Genomic DNA, 18471 nt, shown 5'->3' on the forward strand with positions numbered 1-18471 from the left:
ATGCCATTGAATATCAATGGTCGATGGTTAGATCCTCTCTTATAGGAGATGGTCATTGCCTGGCACTTGTGCGGCGCAAATGTTACTTGTGACTTGTCAGCCCAAGCCTGGATATTGTCCAGGTCTTGTTGCATTTGGACACATACTGCTTCTGGGCATCCATGTTTTTGTCCATGTTTGAACCAAGGCTGTAATGAGGTCAGCTGAGTGACCTTTCTGGAACCTAAAATGAGTGTCCATGGAGCAGGTTATTGCTGAGTAGATTCCACTTGATAGCACTGTTGCTGGCCCCTTCCATCACTTTACTGATGATCGATGGTAGACTGATGGGACAGTAATTGGCTGGGTTGGATTTGTCCTGTTTCCTGTGCACAGGACGTACCTGGGCAATTTTCCACATTGCAGGATAGATGCCAGTGTTGTAGCTGTACTGAAACAGCTTGGCCAGGGGCTCGACAAGTTCTGGGGCAGAAGTCTTCAGGACTATTGTCGGAATTTTGTCAGGGCCCATAGCCTTTACAGTATCCATAGCCTTCAGCTGTGTCTTGATATCACTTGGGGAGTGAATCGAATTGGCTAAAGACTGACATCTGGGGACCTCGGGGGGAGGCCAAGATGGATCATCCACTTGGCACATCTGGCTGAAGATTGTTACAAATGCTTCAGCTTTATTTTTTTGCACAGATGTGCTGCACTCCCCCATCATCGAGATTGAAGATATTTGTGGAACCTCCTCCTCCAGTGAGTTGTTTAATTATTCACCACCGTTCAAATGCCTGGGCCCTAAACTCTGGAATTCCCTCCTAAACCTCTTCATCTCACTACCTTGCTTTCCTCTCTCAAGCCACTCCTTCCTCTATGGCCAAGCTCTTGGTCACCTTCTCTAATATCTCCTTCTGTAGCTTGGTGTCATACTTTGTTTTATAATGTCTCCGTGAAGCGGCTTGGGAGGTGGTGTCATTATATTAAGAGTGCTATCCAAATAAAGCTGTTGTTTCTACCTGAGACCAGTGTCTTCAGTTATGAGGAGAGTTTGGAAAAGTTAGGATTGTTCCCCTTGGAACACATAAGGGCAAGAGATGAATTAATAGAACTAATGAGACTCACCTGATGAAGGAGCTACGTTCTGAAAGCTAGTGATTCCAAACAAGCCTGTTGGACTTTAACCTGGTGGTATAAGACTTCCTGTGCCATGAATAACAACATGTTAATTACACTGATATTTCAAGGCAGTTCAATGAGTTCCTGCCTTTGAATGACCCATTTAAAAAGCTATACTGACTTCAGCCAAACTCGTCCCTGAGGCGGTTCAGTCAGCTGTTCACACCTGTTTCCAGTCCAATAGACCCAGTGATGAGGTTCTTCAACCACCGCTAATGATTAATACACGAGGGATCGCAGTGAAGTTAAACAAAGAGGCTCACTCCATTTAATAGTTTTATTGAATACTGCGTATCAAACAAAATTTTGTCAACCGTATCACAGGGAGATTATGTTAATATCACATAACCAAGGAAATTGCATTAACTGTTTTGCTTTAAAGGGGAAAATTGCATTAATAGTATCACATAATCACGGGGAAATCACATTAAGGGAGGAATTTCTGCTTTGCAGGAATCAGGGCAATTCATTTGGCAAGAGGCAATAATCTGTTTCCCGATGACGTGAGAAGTGCGCGAATTCTGTTCTCTCGACGCTCAGGGCGGGTTCAAGGCAGTTTCAGCTTCTCAATAATGTCAGGGACACCGTTTGCATTCATTAAATCACATGAGTGTTCATTCAAAGGCCACCTCGCAGGAATTAAGTTTGTCCTCCAAATGAATTTTCCTTACCAGTGAGAGCTTAGAACGTTCGGGTTTACAACTACTTACAAATGGCGTGCAACTGGCGATCTTCATCTCTTCCATGGCGTTGAGGTCTGTAGATTTTGCTTGCTCCTTCTTGGGGACAGCACATAACTTCACTCGAGTGTCTGTCAGCAAAGCCTGTGCCAAAACTGGTCTGGGAAGGTAGGTGAAGGCTGGAAGGGGGATCGGCAGGGAGGAAGGGTGGAGCCAAGGCTGGACAGGGGAGGCATTCTTCTCTGGGTAGGGCAGAAGCGTGTCCAGGGAAGAGGATAGGGGAAATGCCCGAGGGAGTGGGTGGGGGAGGGGATGGGTGGGGGATGGGAGGGAGGGGGTGGAGAAGTGGTACAGGGAAGAGGGGGGAGGGGAACGTCCCGGGAAAGGGGGGAACGTCTGGGGAAAGGGGGGAGAGTCTGTTTCTTCGAGGATGGTGTTGACGTTGAGTTAAGTATCATATATTGAGGGGAAAGTGTTGCAAGTATCACATGGAGATATTAACTCCAGTATCACGTAACATGGAGAAATCATGTTCAGTGTATCTCGGAGAAATCAAGTTAACAGTATCATGGGATGATTTAGCTCACTGGGCTAAATCACTGGCTTTTAAAGCAGGCCAGCAGCACGATTCGATTCCCGTACCAGCCTCCCCGGACAGGCGCCGGAATGTGGCGACTAGGGGCTTTTCACAGTAACTTCATTGAAGCCTACTCGTGACAGCAAGCGATTTTCATTTCATTTCATTTCATGGACCACAGGGAAATCACATTAACAGTATTGTACTGGGTTCCATGGTGACAAAGTGGTTTGCACTGCTGCCTCACGGCGCTAAGGACCCAGGTTTGGTTCCAGCTATGGGTCACTCTCTGTGGAGTTTGAATTGGTGAATTGGCCACGCTAAATTGCCCCTTAATTGGAAGAAAATAATTGGCTACTCTCAATTGAAAAATAAATGTAAAAAAGAATATCGTACACCAGGGAAATCACGTTAACGGAATTGTGTACCACAGGGAAATCACATTAACAGTATTGTGTACCACAGGGAAATCACATTAACAGTATTGTGTTCCACAGGGGAATCAGGTTAACAGTATTGTGTACCACAGGGAAATCACATTAACAGTATTGTGTACCACAGGGAATCACATTAACAGTATTGTGTACCACAGGGGAATCAGGTTAACAGTATTGTGTACCACAGGGAATCACATTAACAGTATTGTGTACCACAGGGAAATCACATTAACAGTATTGTGTACCACAGGGAAACCACATTAACAGTATTGTGTACCACAGGAATCACATTAACAGTATTGTGTACCACAGGGAAATCACATTAACAGTATTGTGTACCACAGGGGAATCACATTAACAGTATTGTGTACCACAGGGGAATCACATTAACAGTATTGTGTACCACAGGGAAATCACATTAACAGTATTGTGTACCAGAGGGAAATCATATTAACAGTATTGTGTACCACAGGGAAATCACATTAACAGTATTGTGTACCACAGGGAAATCACATTAACAGTATTGTGTACCACAGGGGAATCACATTAACAGTATTGTGTACCACAGGGGAATCACATTAACAGTATTGTGTACCACAGGGAAATCACATTAACAGTATTGTGTACCAGAGGGAAATCATATTAACAGTACCAGATACCACAGGGAATCACATTAACAGTACTGTGTACCAGAGGGAAATCACATTAACAGTATTGTGTACCACAGGGAAATCAGGTTAACGGTATTGTCTTCCACAGGGGAGTCACGTTAACGGTAGTGTGTACCAGAGGGAAATCACATTAACAATATTGTGTACCAATGCGGAATCAGGTTAACAGTATAGTATATACATTCTCTCATGTCTGCGTGGGTTTCACCTCCATAATTCAAAGATATGCAGGATAGGTGGATTGGCCACGGTAAATTGCCCCTTAATTGGAAAAAGTAAAAAAAACAGTATTGTGTACCACAGTAAAATCGGGTTAACAGTATCGTGTACCACAGGGGAATCACGTTAACAGTATCGTGTACCACAGGGGAATCACGTTAACAATATTGTGTACCACAGGGAAATCACATTAACAGTATAGTGTACCACCTGGAAATCAGATTAACAGTATTGTGTACCACAGGGAAATCACATTAACAGTATAGTGTACCACCTGGAAATCAGATTAACAGTATTGTGTACCACAGGGAAATCACATTAACAGTATAGTGTACCACCTGGAAATCAGATTAACAGTATTGTGTACCACCTGGAAATCAGATTAACACCGTAATCCACAGGGGATCACAATAGCAGTATCGTGTACCACAGTAATATCGGGTTAATAGTATTGTGTACCACAGGGGAAACACATTAACAATATTGTGTACCAGAAGGAAATTCCGTGGACAGTAAAATGTACCACAGGGAAATCGGGTTAGCAGTATCGTGCACCACAGGGAAATTGCATTAAGAGTATTTCTTATCAAAGGAAATTGTATGAACAGTTTGCATATTGCAGGGAAATCACGTGAAGAATAAAAAAGAGGTATGTGATTGTACCCGCAGGACCAATTTCCCCTGCCCCCACTGCCTATTGGTCTAAAATATTCGGAAGGAGTCTTGAATTTCTATGGATGTGCTGTGGATGATTTCTGTTGATACCAAAGATCTTATCACTTCAGGGAGTTCTTCTGCTGTTAGAATTTGTCTCTACATTTAGGCTTTCTCGACATTTGAATTCAGCTAATCATTTCCATCCTGATATACCTCATTATCTTGTTGTAAGTCTCTGCGCATCCAGGAAAGGTATGAATTGTAACCTCATTAGTCCGTGTGGCCTGAATGAAGCAGAGGACAATTACAGAATGAAGAGTGGAACTAATACAATAGTTAATTCAAAAAGCTGGCAGAGACACACTCCGCAAAATACTCCCCGAAAATGACTAAGTGTCATTGTGGGCGGGAATCACAGGATGATTTCCGCTGTGTGTATGGGCATGATTCAGATCACAATTCACCCATACTTGAGGTGCAATTTAACTAAATTTGAACAAGTCCTATAGTGAGTGCGTTTAGCTGTGTGTTTCCGTGCACTCGCAGCGTCGAGAAACACATGGCTATAAAACGAGACTCACGTTTGATAAGGGGCCTCAACAGGCAACGCGTGGCCGAGGCCACACACAGCCCTGTTTTGCACATTGAGGAGCTCCATTTTAAGACTCATTTAAATATGTTGATATGGGTGGCACAGTGGTTAGCACTGCTGCCTCACGGCGCAGAGGTCCCAGTTTTGATCCCGGCTCTGGGTCACTGTCCGTCTGGAGTTTGCACATTCTCCCCGTGTCTGCCTGGGTTTTGCCCCCTCAACCCAAAACATGGGCAGGGTAGGTGGATTGGCCATGCTAAATTGCCCCTAATTGGAAAAAAATGAATTGGGTATTTAAAAAAATATGTTGATCTGGATCACAGCCATCGGCACAAACCCCATTTAAGGGCTCTCCTGCTATTCAATAGGAATAGTGGGATCGGCATTGGGTGCAACACAGATAGAACATTAAGCAGTACAGCACAGTACAGGCCCTTCAGCCCACAATGTTGTGCCGACCACTTATCCGAATGTAAGATCAACCTAACCTACACCTCTTCAATTTACTGCTGTCCATGTGCTTGTCTAAGAGTCGCTTAAGTGTCCCTAATAACTCTGAGACTACCTCTGCTGGCAGTGCATTCCACACACTCACCACTCTGTGTAAAGAACCTACCTCTGACATCTCCTCTATACCTTCCTCCAATCACCTTAAAATGATGTACCCTCGTGACAGCCATTTCCACGCTGGGGAAAAGTCTCTGGCTATCAACTCTATCCATGCCTCTCATAACCTTGTACACTTCTATCAAGTCACTTCTCTGCCTTCTTCGCTCCAGTGAGAAAAGCCCCAGCTCCCTCAACCTTTCTTTAAAAGACATGCCCTCCAGTCCAGGCAGCATCCTGGTAAATCTCCTCTGCACCCTCTCCAAAGCATCCACATCCTTCCTATAATGAGGCGACCAGAACTGGACACAATATACAGATAGAGAATCACACCCAGTGCGTCAAATGGCATCTTTCTGTGCTGTAAGAATTCAGTTCCGCAAAAGACATTTAATAAGGCAGTACTTTGTTTCAAATGAAATCATTGTACCTTTGACTCAGACACTCAGATTTAGTAAACAGGTGCAAACACCCAGAGAAACCCAGGTCAATAAAGAAAGGATCCCATTCATTCTGTGCCGTTGGGATATTTCATTGAAGATGAGTCAATAAAAGAATATGAGAAAAATAGAGTCTGACAACAAATAAATTAGAAGCAAAGACACAAACTTTTGTTATTCTGAAAAGAAGTGAGAGAGTAAGGCAGTAATATTTGTGTCTTATTCTCACGTTTATGCTGCATTTAAAATACCACTTTGCTGATTATTTATGGCTCATGAGAATGCAACAAGAAGGCTAGCCCATCAGCAACATAACCATCACTGTTCGCAGTTCAGTAAATACATTTAAATTGATTATTTTCTGTGGAAAATTTGTCAGAAAATCCTGAAATATGGCAGGTGCATATACAGATATGCACAAATAACACTCATGTACACATCCCATATACATGCAGTTGTGTGCATATTTACTTGTGTGTTGTGACAACTGGAAGACTTTAAGAATATTGGGTTATAAGTATTGAGCAATTTAAGGGTTAAAAGGCTGGGATTAGAGTGTGTTTGACTGCAATGGTTTTTTTAAAAAATAATTTTGTTTTGTAGGGCCTGGGTGTTTTAGCAGCCAGAAGATAAAATTTACAAAGGAATGTGTTTTTTCAGTGTATGCTAAAGGACTGTGGTTTGACTGGGGAAGTCCCGGGGGAGCTAAAGAGCTTTGCAGAGATCATTTGGTTTTCAGCCTGGGGAGATGAGGTCATTGCTGTGTCGAGTCAGGGAATGCAAAGGACAAAGAACATGCCCTTTGGCCCTCCAAGCCTGTGCCGACCATGCTGCCCGTCTAAACTAAAATCTTCTACACTTCCGGGGTCCGTATGCCTCTATTCCCATCCTATTTATGTATTTGTCAAGATGCCCCTTAAACGTCACTATCGTCCCTGCTCCCACCACCACCTCCGGACGCGAGTTCCAGGCACCCTCTACCCTCTGTGTAAAAAAACTTGCCTCGTACATCTCCTCCAAACCTTGCCCCTCGCACTTTAAACCAATGCCCCCTAGTAATGGACCCCTCTACCCTGGGAAAGAGTCTCTGACTATCCACTCGGTCTATGCCCCTCATAATTTTGTGGACCTCTATCAGGTCGCCCCTCAATCTCCGTCGTTCCAATGAGAATAAACCCAGTTGATTCAACCTCTCCTCAAAGCTAATGCCCTCCATACCAGGCAACATCCTGGTAAATCTCTTCTGCACCCTCTCTAAAGCCTCCATATCCTTCTGGTAGTGTGGCAACCAGAATTGAACACTATACTCCAAGTGTGGCCAAACTAACTTGCCAATTTTTATACTTAATGCCCCGGCCAATGAAGGCAAGCATGCCATATGCCTTCTTGACTACCTTCTCCACCTGTGTTGCCCCTTTCAGTGACCTGTGGACCTGTACACCTAGATCTCTCTGACTGTCAATACTCTTGAGGGTTCTACCATTCACTGTATATGCCCTACCTGCATTAGACTTTCCAAAATGCATTACCTCACATTTGTCCGGATTAAACTTCATCTGCCATCTCTCCGCCCAAGTCTCCAAACGATCTAAATCCTGCTGTATCCTCTGACAGTCCTCATCGCTATCCGCAATTCCACCATCCTTTGTGTCGTCCACAAACTTACTAATCAGACCAGTTACATTTTCCTCCAAATCATTTATATATACTACGAACAGCAAAGGTCTCAGCACTGATCCCTGTGGAACACCACTAGTCACCACCCTCCAATCAGAAAAGCACCCTTCCATTGCTACTCTCTGCCTTCTATGACCTCGCCAGTTCTGTAACCATCTTGCCAGCTCACCTCTGAGCCCGTGTGACTTCACCTTTTGTACCAAAATTCAGAGAGACATTTTGAAAATCTTTAGAGAGGCAGTTTTTGGAGAAAGTTGTGGAGAAGAGGAGTTGAATTCTGATCTGCCTGACGCTGAGTCCACAATTCTCTCCACAGTAAGATAGTTACAAAAGAGTACTATGTAAAGCAGAGCAGTCTTGACTGTGGACAAGGAAGAGGCTGAGACAAGCCAGGTGAACCAGCTCTTTGAAGGTATTCAGCCAGAGTCTGAAGGGGTTCAAGCAGGAGTCCAAAACTGTTCAGTGATGCAGGTATCACTCTATGCCATGTTAATTTTGAAGATAGATTGAGAGATATATGTTTCTTTCCTTGTTCTTTAATGGGAATTTGAGTAGTAGTCTTCAAGGGTTAATTGTAAACTGGTCTTTTTGGATGTGAAGATAAAAAAATAATATTGTATTCATAATTATGTTTTGTTTTTAAAATATCCAAGCCCCATTGCTTCATGCAATCACTCCTGATGCAAATCAGTCTTTCAAATAAACTAAAATATTGGGGTTTTGGTCCAGTATCCTAGCTACTGTTGGGGTTTGGTCTGGGGTCGTAATAGTATGCATGTCGCTGTACATGAATACACAAGCCCTCATAGGTGGGTTCTTAGGTGGATGGGGTGAGGGGAGCATGAAATTCCCTCTGGGATCCCCCCACCCCGACTCGCAGACAGTTTACATTGGCGAGGGAAAGGTCTTGGATTGGAAAACCGCCCTTGCCCCAATCGAGGCCCCTAATTGACCAATTACTGGCTATGTAAATGACTTTTCCTGGCCAGCCTCAATTTTATAGGCTAATGGGAAGATTTACCTTGTGTGAAGAAAGCCCAAAAGTGAATGGGCCTGGGCAGGAAGGAGGGGGGGGGGGGGGGTGGGAGAACATCCATCAAATGCCCCCTTCAGACTTTGCCCCCCACCCCCACCCCCAAGGTCTAGTGACCATTGGCTCTCCCTCCCCCTCCAGTCTCTCCAACACCCCAATTACCCACCTTGCTCATCCCAGGCCTACCATACGCTCCACGCCCTGGGACCCCCCACAACTTACCTTGCCATCCAGTCCTGAGACTTAGGCTCTGCCATCCTCTCCTCTCTGGTGGGACTTCCTCCTGAGTAAGGGAGGAAACCAATCGATGCTCATCTGAGTGTTAGATGACTACCGGGCAGTTGGATTCAGTGGGAAGTGCCCACTCTTTGAATGGTGGGAATTTAGACCTCACCATCTGAAATAGTCAGGTACACACACATATATATTATCACACACCCATATGCACATACACAAAGGCATATATTCACACACAAATGAACAAACGCACATTTGGTCTTGGCAGTGGACTGGAAATCTCAATAATGCAAATGTTTTATTGGAGAGTGCTTTGCAGTATTATTAAGTAATGCTTTTATTTTTGAAAAGTAGATAGTGTGTACAATTGCTGCTGTTCAGGCTAATTTGCACAAACCTATTTTCAGCTCTTTAATGAATGTTGTGTGAAATGAAAGTCTTCAACAAGCTACCATTCCTTCAAATCCTGATGGCACCAATTTAATATCAGAATACTATATAGTCTGAGATCTAAAACTTATTATAACAGCAATCTGTGTAGTCTGAGATCTAAGTATAAAATCTTTGACAGGCGAGATTAGAGCTGTCCAGTATGTTAGTCCCTAGACACATGTGGCTAATTGAGAATCCAGATGTGCCTAATCACACTTCTGATGACTGTTATGCATAACAGACAGTGTCGTTGGTCATTGCCAGCTCAATACTTAAATGTGCATGGCGTAAGCGTGGACTTTAGCCTTTTTTGTGTATTTATTGATAAAGTCAAAAGCAGAGTGTGTGAGTGTTCATTCATTCTTGAGTCCTACCTCATTACTCACCCTTGGATGTCTATTACCTGGATCTGGAGCTCTATCAATCCTGCACTCTACTGATCGCTCCAAGGAGACATTGCTATTGATTGTGATATTGACAATGCTGCTCAATACTGAGGAGCTATCCCTCAACTGAAACATAAACATTGCCTACAGGAGATTAGACTGATACAAGATAGTTATTTTGCTGCTCTGCCGAGAGTCTGAATCTGCCTTTCAGTATCCATTAATGGCTCTTGTGAAGCAGGTCGCTGGCTTTAGGGAGTTGAGCCTCCAGTAAATATGGATTATTTGATCACCTTCAGGACTTGGCAAGGCATTTCCCAGAATTTTCCCATAAATAAGTTCCAAGATTTTCCTTTGTCAATCTCCCAACCCATAGCTGGAGGGAAGGGTCCTAAAGTTGTGTAACCTGTGTAACTACTTGCAGTTAAGTAGGTCCATTGATTCAGTTGGCTTCCGATGGGAATCCCCACAATCAGGGTGGAGAGGACAGGATTTTGACAGGGCTAGGTAGATAGGGTGATTGGTTACATATTCTTTATTGGAGTGGGAATTGTCATGTGAGAGTCCCTTTAAAAAAAAGGGTGTTTTATTAAATGTCTGCAGTGATGTCATTGTGTGGGTGGAGCTGGGCTGCGATTCTGATTTACTTTCATTTTGAGCTGGAAGCTGCTTTGTGGCTCTCAGTTTTTTGTGGGTTCGTTTTCAGTTGGGGAGCTGCATTCAAACCAAGAAGTGGTATTTTGGTCTCTCTCTCTCTGCATGCTAAAGAATGTCTCCAGACCACATGATAACTTCAAAGTAATACCTGTTTCTGTAAGAAATGCAAACCTACTGTTTAGTAGGAAAAAACGGTGTTTGGCTTATGGATGTTGTTAGGAAAATTACTAAGGGTTACCTATTGAGTACTGTATCTTGGGGGGAGGGGTATTTGTGTTGGGAGTTGATAAGATGTTTAGTGTGTGTCTATAAAATGTTAACTGGATTCAGAGAATAAACATTGTTTTGTTTAAAAATACTTAAAGATCTCTTTTGCATAACCCACTGGAAAGTGGGCCCTTGTGCTCCTCATAACCAAAATCTATTAAAAGTTGTGTCAGGTGAACTCCATGATACACTTTGGTGTTCCCTAAACCCTGGCCCATAATAAATTGGGATCCGGGTGCTCACTCCACGTCATGTGAAATGAAAATGAAAAATGAAAATCGCTTATTGTCACGAGTAGGCTTCAATGAAGTTACTGTGAAAAGCCCCTAGTCGCCACATTCCGGCGCCTGTTCGGGGAGGCTGTGAGGGTCCCTTTAAGAAAAGGGTGTTTTATGAAATAGCTGCAGCGATGTCATTGTGTGGGTGGAGCTGGGCTGTGATTCTGTCCTGTGATTCTGTCTTTTACTTTCGTTTTGAGCTGGAAGCTGCTTTGTGGCTCTGAGTTTTTTGTGGTTTTGTTTTTCCTCTGGAAGGTAACTCAACAATTTATCCCAATTTTCAAGAGCATCCTCATTTTCCAATTTAATTTGAAGGATGTCAAATTCAAAGTCATCTGGATTCAGTTCTTCACTTTGAGTTAGAATCATTAAAACCTCCTCCTTTTTCTCTCCTTCCCTTTCAAAGTACCTTTTTAGCATATTCACATGACACACTCGGTGAGTCTTCCTTCTATCTGGTGTTTGTACCATATAATTCACCTCACTTAATTTCCTTTCAATCCGTTAAGGTCCACAAAAACTTGCTTTTAAAGGCTCACCTACCACTGGTAACAGTACTAAAAATTTATCTCCACTGGCAAAAGTACGAACTTTTGCTTTCTTGTCCGCTACCCGTTTCATCACATGTTGCGCAACTTTTAAAATGTTGTCTAGCCAGTTCCCTTGCTCTATTTAATTGTTCCCTAGAATTTGACACTTAATCCAATAATGTAAATTCCGACTGCTCACTCACCAATTTTTCCTTAATTAATTTAAGTGGTCCTCTTAGCTCATGACAAAAAATTAGTTCAAAAGGACTGAATTTGGTTGACTGATTAGGTGCATCCCTAATTGCAAAAAGTACAGGTATTGTTTTGAAGTTATCACGTGGTCTGGAGACATCCTTTAGCATGCAGAGAGAGAGAGAGAGAGAGAGACCAAAATACACCACCTTGGTTTGAATGCAGCTTCGAACTGAAAACGAAACCAGAAAAAACTGAGCCGCAAAGCAGCTTCCAGCTCAAAATGAAAGTAAAAGACAGAATCACAGGCCAGCTCCACCCACACAATGACATCACTGCAGCCATTTGATAAAACACCCTTTCCTTGAAGGGACCCTCACATGACAGAATTCACTCCTGCTCCTTGTGACCCTAACCCCCCACCCGCTCCCCATGACAATAAAATGGATATTTTGAATGTTGCTTTTCTGGTCTCGAACCACGACCAACAACAACGGCAAAAAAAACAACTTCTCCTTATATTGCATCGTTATTCTAGTAAAATGCCCAACGTTTGTTCACTGGAGCCATTATCAAACAAAATGTGACAGCAATGGGATGGTTTAATACCTGTGAAATTATATGACACATGCCGACAATTTCAGACATTAATGAAACCTTCCCCAGACAATCCTGTTCAGTGTAATTAATGAAAAATATATGAAACACAGAGAGTAGCAGGATTCAGATTGATGGGGCCGTTGTCCTGCAGGGAATAAGTAAATTAATTATATGGAGCTACAATCTAATCATTAACAAGAAAGTTGTGTTCCTTCTTCTGAACTTTTCGCCTAAATCATTCAGAATCCACAAGAACCAAAACCATAAATAGGCCAAATGTTCTCTTAGTGTTCTTGGGTTGTTGGTGTCACTGGGATGGCTGGCATTTAACGTCCATCCCTTAAACAACTGAGTGTCTTCAGCGGGCAATTAAAAGTCAACCATTTGTGTGGCACTGGAGTCACACTTGGGCCCATATCTGGTAAGGACCACAGACTTCTTTCCCTAAAGGGTCATTAATGAGCCAGTTGAGTTTTTATGACAATCCAGTAGTTTTTTTGGTCACTCTTACTGATTACAAATTTTTAAAAGTTGAATTCAAATCCTCAAATGGTGGGGTTTTGAACCCTCATTCACTGGATTATTAGTCCAGGGGTATGGATAACTGATCCATTGCCACCAAACATATGCCTTTGACCAAATTAAATTTAAACTCAAAAGTGGGAGCAGGATTATTATCACAAGTCACATACATTTTATGCTGCGGTCTGTGTTTGACAGCAACATCTCGTATTTATATAACGTCTTTAGTAAAATAAAACACCCAGGAGCAATTGTGGGATCTAATTTGTTGCCGGGGCACACATGAGATATTAGGATAGGTGACCAGGATTTAAGGAATGTCTCAAAGGAGAAAGGTGAGGTAGAGGGATTTGAAAAGGTAATCCCAGAAGACCCAGGCTGCTGAAGGCAAGTCACTGCCCATCTGCAAAATTCCATTGGAGCTCTGGCAAGACCATTGTTTGCAACACCAAGCAAGGGACTGGGCGCTACAGTCAGGGAATGAACCTACCACCTTTACCAATAAAGTCTACTACCACTATTTCCAGGGGCAGCTCGAGATGGGCAATTAGGGAACGAATTAAATCAATATGTTTGGGGATGAATTGATGGGAGATGTGGCCATGGGAACTGATGTTTCTCAATTTTCCTCTTTCAGAACGTTTACTACATGAGCAACCAACAGATCCGTGTGGGGGTACTGAGTCCCACTATCGATGATGATGACAACAAGTGCCTGGTAGATGTGAACAACAAGCCCAGGCTAATTGAGTGCAGTTACGCCAAAGCCAAGCGAATGAAGCTTTATTGGCTTTTTACTCAGGTGAGAATTTTGGTGCGACCCGCTGAGAAAGATAGTTAAACATCGGGCGGGATTCTCCAGCTGCGTCCGCCAGGCGATCAGAAAATCCCGTCCGATATCAATGGATTTCTCCACTGTCGGTGTCTCGCCTGTGGTGGGCGTGGCGGAAGAATCCAGCCCATAGACTACTGGAGCCTGGAGATTTAATTCATTTACATTTCAACCTAGAATCAAAGACGCGCACAGCACAGAAGGAGGCCATTCATCCCTTTGGCGCTTGTGACAGCTCTTTGTTATCATTATTCAATTAATTGTACTCTCCTGGCCTTCCTCCCTCGTCCTGTAAATAAACTGATGTAGTATTTTAGTTCCTCCAGAGTAATCACAATTAAAACCAAACTGCTTGGTGGACTGTGCTAGTAGATCGAGGCATCCACTGATAATGAACAATCACTTCATTGCCAGGATCAACAGCTGGATCTTCCTGTGTACATTTCGGGGACAACATTCTAAAGTGGTCAATGTCCCACACAGCAAGGCTTGTGATGTGTCTCTAGGCCATTAACTTAGAGCCCTTCTTATCCTCCCAGAAGAGCCTAAGGATTTGGAGCAGGAGAAGGCCATTTGGTGCATTGCGCCTCATCTGCCATTCAGTATTATCATGGCTGACTTGGACTTCAATTCCAGTTTCCCTTAACCTTTTGATTCCCTGAGAAACCAAAAATATGTCCATCTCAGCCTTAAATATATTCAACAATTAAGCATCCACAACCCTCTAATGCAGAGAATTTCAAAGATTCATAATCTTTGTGAAGAGTGAGGAGGCACCTTCTAATCTCAGTCGCAAATGATCTACCCCTTATTTTGAAACTGCACCCCCCTGTTCTAGAATTTCCCAGCCAGCAGAAACAACATCCCAGTGTCTATCCTGTCAAGTGCTTTCAAAACCTTGAATGTTTTAATGAGATCACCTCTTATTCTTCTAGACTCCGGACAATATAGACCCAATTTACTGAGCTTCTCATCATCGAATAACTTTTCCTTTCAGGAAGCAATCTAGTGAACCTTTGCGGAACTGCCTCTAGTGCCACATCCTTCCTTAAATAGGAGACCAAAATTGCACACAATATTCCAGGTGTGCCCTTACCAAAGTCCCTTTGCAACTGCAGCAAGACTTATTTATTCTTGTGCTCCAATCCCTGTGCAATAATGGCTGATATCCCATCTGCCTTCCTAATTCCTTGCTGTATCTGCATGCTAATATTTTGTGTTCCTTGTATAAGTGTTTTCAAGTCTCTCTGAGCATCAAGATTTAAAAGTTTCCCACCTTTGAAACGATATTCTGCTTTTCTAACAAAGCTATGTGCTTTCTGCAGTTATAAAATAGGAGGGTAAAGCACTTATGTGCTTTGAAGTGGCGAGCAGCTGCCAATCAGAACAAGAACGTTGATAAGTATTGCAGTTAGGATCAATGGAGGGTACTTCAGATGCATTCAAGCGTGAAGGGAAAGATAAATAAAAAAACCTCCAGGCAGCTGTCAATCAAAGGCTGACTAAAATACGACACTTGAGATTGAATGAATTCTCAGCATTTCAAAGGATCTCAGAGGATTTCAAAGCTTTTTAAGTGTTGGAGGCTTTCTAGGAAGGCTCTGCCACTTCAAAAGGCAACAGTTTCAAACGTATAGGGCTGAGAGAGCAGATTTGAGGAAACGGTAAATCTTCCTGGCTTAAATCATCAATGAACTCTCTGATCTGCTCATCAGCCATCAGGCAGGGCAGTTCAGAGTGCGAAGGCCACTTCAGAATTTGAACAGGTCAGACAAGGATGCTGATTTTGAACAGAGGGCTCAGGGTTCAGTGCGCAAGGCTAGGGTGTCAGTGCCATGGTGCCAGGTGGCAGTGCACAATTGGCAATGCCAGAAGGTGGGGGCCTGAAGAGGTGAATTTTAAGGGAGTGCCTGGAGGGTGACTGAAGGTTGGTGGCTCAAGCAGGGGTGCTGGGGGTTTGGCTGGAGTGGGGTCGGGTCACTATCATTCATGCGTTGTGTGAGGGGGGGGGGGAAGGATGCCCTCACCTTGATGAGGGGTTGGGGGTTCTCCCCTTGTCAGCAGTGGGGGGGGGGGGGGCGGGTCAACATTTCCATTGAGGGGGGGCCGCCTCTGGATGCAGGGATCAGGGCATCCATTTGAAATGACGGCCTGACACCAGTAAGTGCTGAAAACCCAACGTGTTTGCCACCAGGCATTATTTTACAAAGCTCTGAGAATTCCACCTCGGCAATGCTCCTTACGCCAGCGGGACACAATCCCAATTCTCCGCAAATATGGAGCACTTAGGCTGAAATTCTCCAGTCGTTGCTATTCACTTTTTCCCATGAGCAGCATGGAATGGTTACAGTGGGAAATCCCATTGATGAGCAGCGGGACTATAGAATCCCAGCAGCAGCGAATGGCGCCTAGCCGAGAAACATACAGCTGGGGGTCCAGAGAATCCCACCTGGAATGAAGAATCCCACCCTTAGTCTCTGGAACAGGGAATGCCATCCTTGGGGCTTGATTCTCCGATTTTGAGGCTATGTCCAGAGGAAGTGTCTAGTATTACGATGAAAAAGTTGGCGCCACCTCCGCACCAATGCTCTGCCCGGTGGAAGGCTAGCAGCCGCGCCACGTAAACCCCCCGGCGCTCCCGTCAGAAACGGCCAGAGAATTGCCGGGTCCGTGGCCACGCATGCGCATGGCGTCGACATGCAGCAGTTGCGCCGTACAACATGGCGCTGGCCATGTGCGTACCCGGCCTGTAACCCCCATCGCCACCCCTGTACCACCCCCCACTAGTCTCCCCAGCCAGCGGAACAGCTCGCCCCCCCCCCCCCCCCCCCCCCACGCCTCCCTGATTATGGTGGCGCTGGACACAGTCTGCAGCTGTCACGCGAAGTTGACAAAAACTCAGAGCTCATGGGGTGGATTCTCCGATTTTGAGGCTATATCCTCACACCGGCGTGGGAACGATGGCGATTTATGACCGAAAATGACCGCGCCGTGCTTTTTTTTTTTTTTTTTTTTAATTTTTTTATTGGAATTTTTTGCAGAAAATATAACAAAAAGTATAGCAAAAAGCAGTAATATGCAACTAACAGCCCCATAACACCCACAATTCCCCCCATACCGTAACATCACATGTATCACATTCCCCCAACCCCCCCCCCCCAAACAAGAGAACTTAACCATAAATTAAAATTAGATAAATCAAATTTAAATAAAATAAGCTAACATAATCAACGCCCCCCCCCCCCCCCCCCCCCCCCCCCGGGTTGCTGCTGCTACTGTCCCAGTACCCTATCGTTGAGCCAGAAAGTCGAGGAAAGGTTGCCACCGTTTAAAGAACCCTTGCACCGATCCTCTCAGGGCGAATTTAACCTTCTCAAGCTTAATAAAGCCCGCCATGTCATTGATCCAGGTTTCCACGCTTGGGGGCCTCGCGTCCTTCCACTGTAGCAAAATCCTTCGCCGGGCTACTAGGGACGCAAAGGCCAGCACACCGGCCTCTTTCGCCTCCTGCACTCCCGGCTCTACCCCAACCCCAAAGATCGCGAGTCCCCATCCTGGCTTGACCCTGGATCCCACCACCCTTGACACCGTCCTCGCCACCCCCTTCCAGAACTCCTCCAATGCCGGGCATGCCCAGAACATATGGGCATGGTTCGCTGGACTCCCCGAGCACCTGGCACACCTATCTTCACCCCCAAAGAACCTATTCATCCTCGTCCCAGTCATGTGGGCCCTATGCAGCACCTTGAATTGGATGAGGCTAAGCCGCGCACACGAGGAGGAAGAATATACCCTCTCCAGGGCATCAGCCCATGTCCCGTCTTCGATCTGTTCCCCCAGTTCCCCCTCCCACTTCGTTTTCAGCTCCTCTACTGACGCCTCTTCCTTCTCCTGCATAAGCTTGTAGATATCGGATATCTTCCCCTCCCCGACCCAGACCCCCGAGAGCACCCTGTCACTCACCCCCTTCGCGGGGAGCGCAGGGAATCCCTCCACCTGCCGTCTAGCAAATGCCTTTACCTGCAGATATCTAAACATGTTTCCCGGCGGGAGCCCAAATTTCTCTTCCAACTCCCCCAGGCTCGCAAACCTTCCGTCGATAAACAGGTCCTTCAGCTGTCTAATGCCCGCTCTATACCATCCCCGAAATCCCCCATCCATGTTCCCCGGGACGAACCTATGGTTCCCCCTTAACGGAGCCTCCATCGAGCCCCCCACTTCTCCCCTATGTCGCCTCCACTGCCCCCAAATCTTGAGGGTAGCCGCCACCACCGGACTCGTGGTATACCTCGTGGGAGGGAGCGGCCACGGCGCCGTTACCAGGGCCCCCAGGCTTGTATCCCCACAGGACGCTCTCTCCATCCGTTTCCATGCTGCCCCCTCCCCCTCCATCACCCACTTACGCACCATCGACACGTTGGCCGCCCAGTAATACCCCGAGAGGTTGGGCAACGCCAGCCCCCCCCCATCCCTACTCCGCTCCAAGAAGACCCTCTTCACCCTTGGGGTGCCATGCGCCCAAACAAATCCCATGATGCTGCTGGTCACTCTTTTAAAAAAGGCCCTAGGGATAAAGATGGGCAAGCACTGGAAGAGGAACAAGAACCTCGGGAGAACCGTCATTTTGACGGATTGCACTCTGCCCGCCAGCGATAGCGGCACCATGTCCCACCTTTTAAATTCCTCCTCCATCTGTTCCACTAGTCTGGTGAAGTTAAGCTTATGAAGAGCCCCCCAACTCCTGGCCACCTGCACCCCCAGGTACCTGAAACTCTTCACTGCCCTCCT

At 45.2% G+C, this 18471-nt stretch overlaps 1 protein-coding gene across 2 annotated transcripts in view; it reads left to right on the forward strand.

Annotated features, from left to right (window-relative positions):
* Nucleotides 1-18471, forward strand: part of LOC119971809 (polypeptide N-acetylgalactosaminyltransferase 18-like) — a 400070-nt gene that overhangs the window by 324838 nt on the left and 56761 nt on the right. For both annotated transcript variants that reach the window (XM_038807980.1, XM_038807981.1), the window contains exon 10: nt 13489-13653. In XM_038807980.1, the coding sequence (XP_038663908.1) occupies nt 13489-13653 (165 nt within the window). The remainder of the gene's footprint in view (nt 1-13488; nt 13654-18471) is intronic.

The sequence above is a fragment of the Scyliorhinus canicula genome, chromosome 9, assembly GCF_902713615.1.
Source record: "Scyliorhinus canicula chromosome 9, sScyCan1.1, whole genome shotgun sequence".
Classification (NCBI taxonomy): Eukaryota; Metazoa; Chordata; class Chondrichthyes; order Carcharhiniformes; family Scyliorhinidae; genus Scyliorhinus; species Scyliorhinus canicula.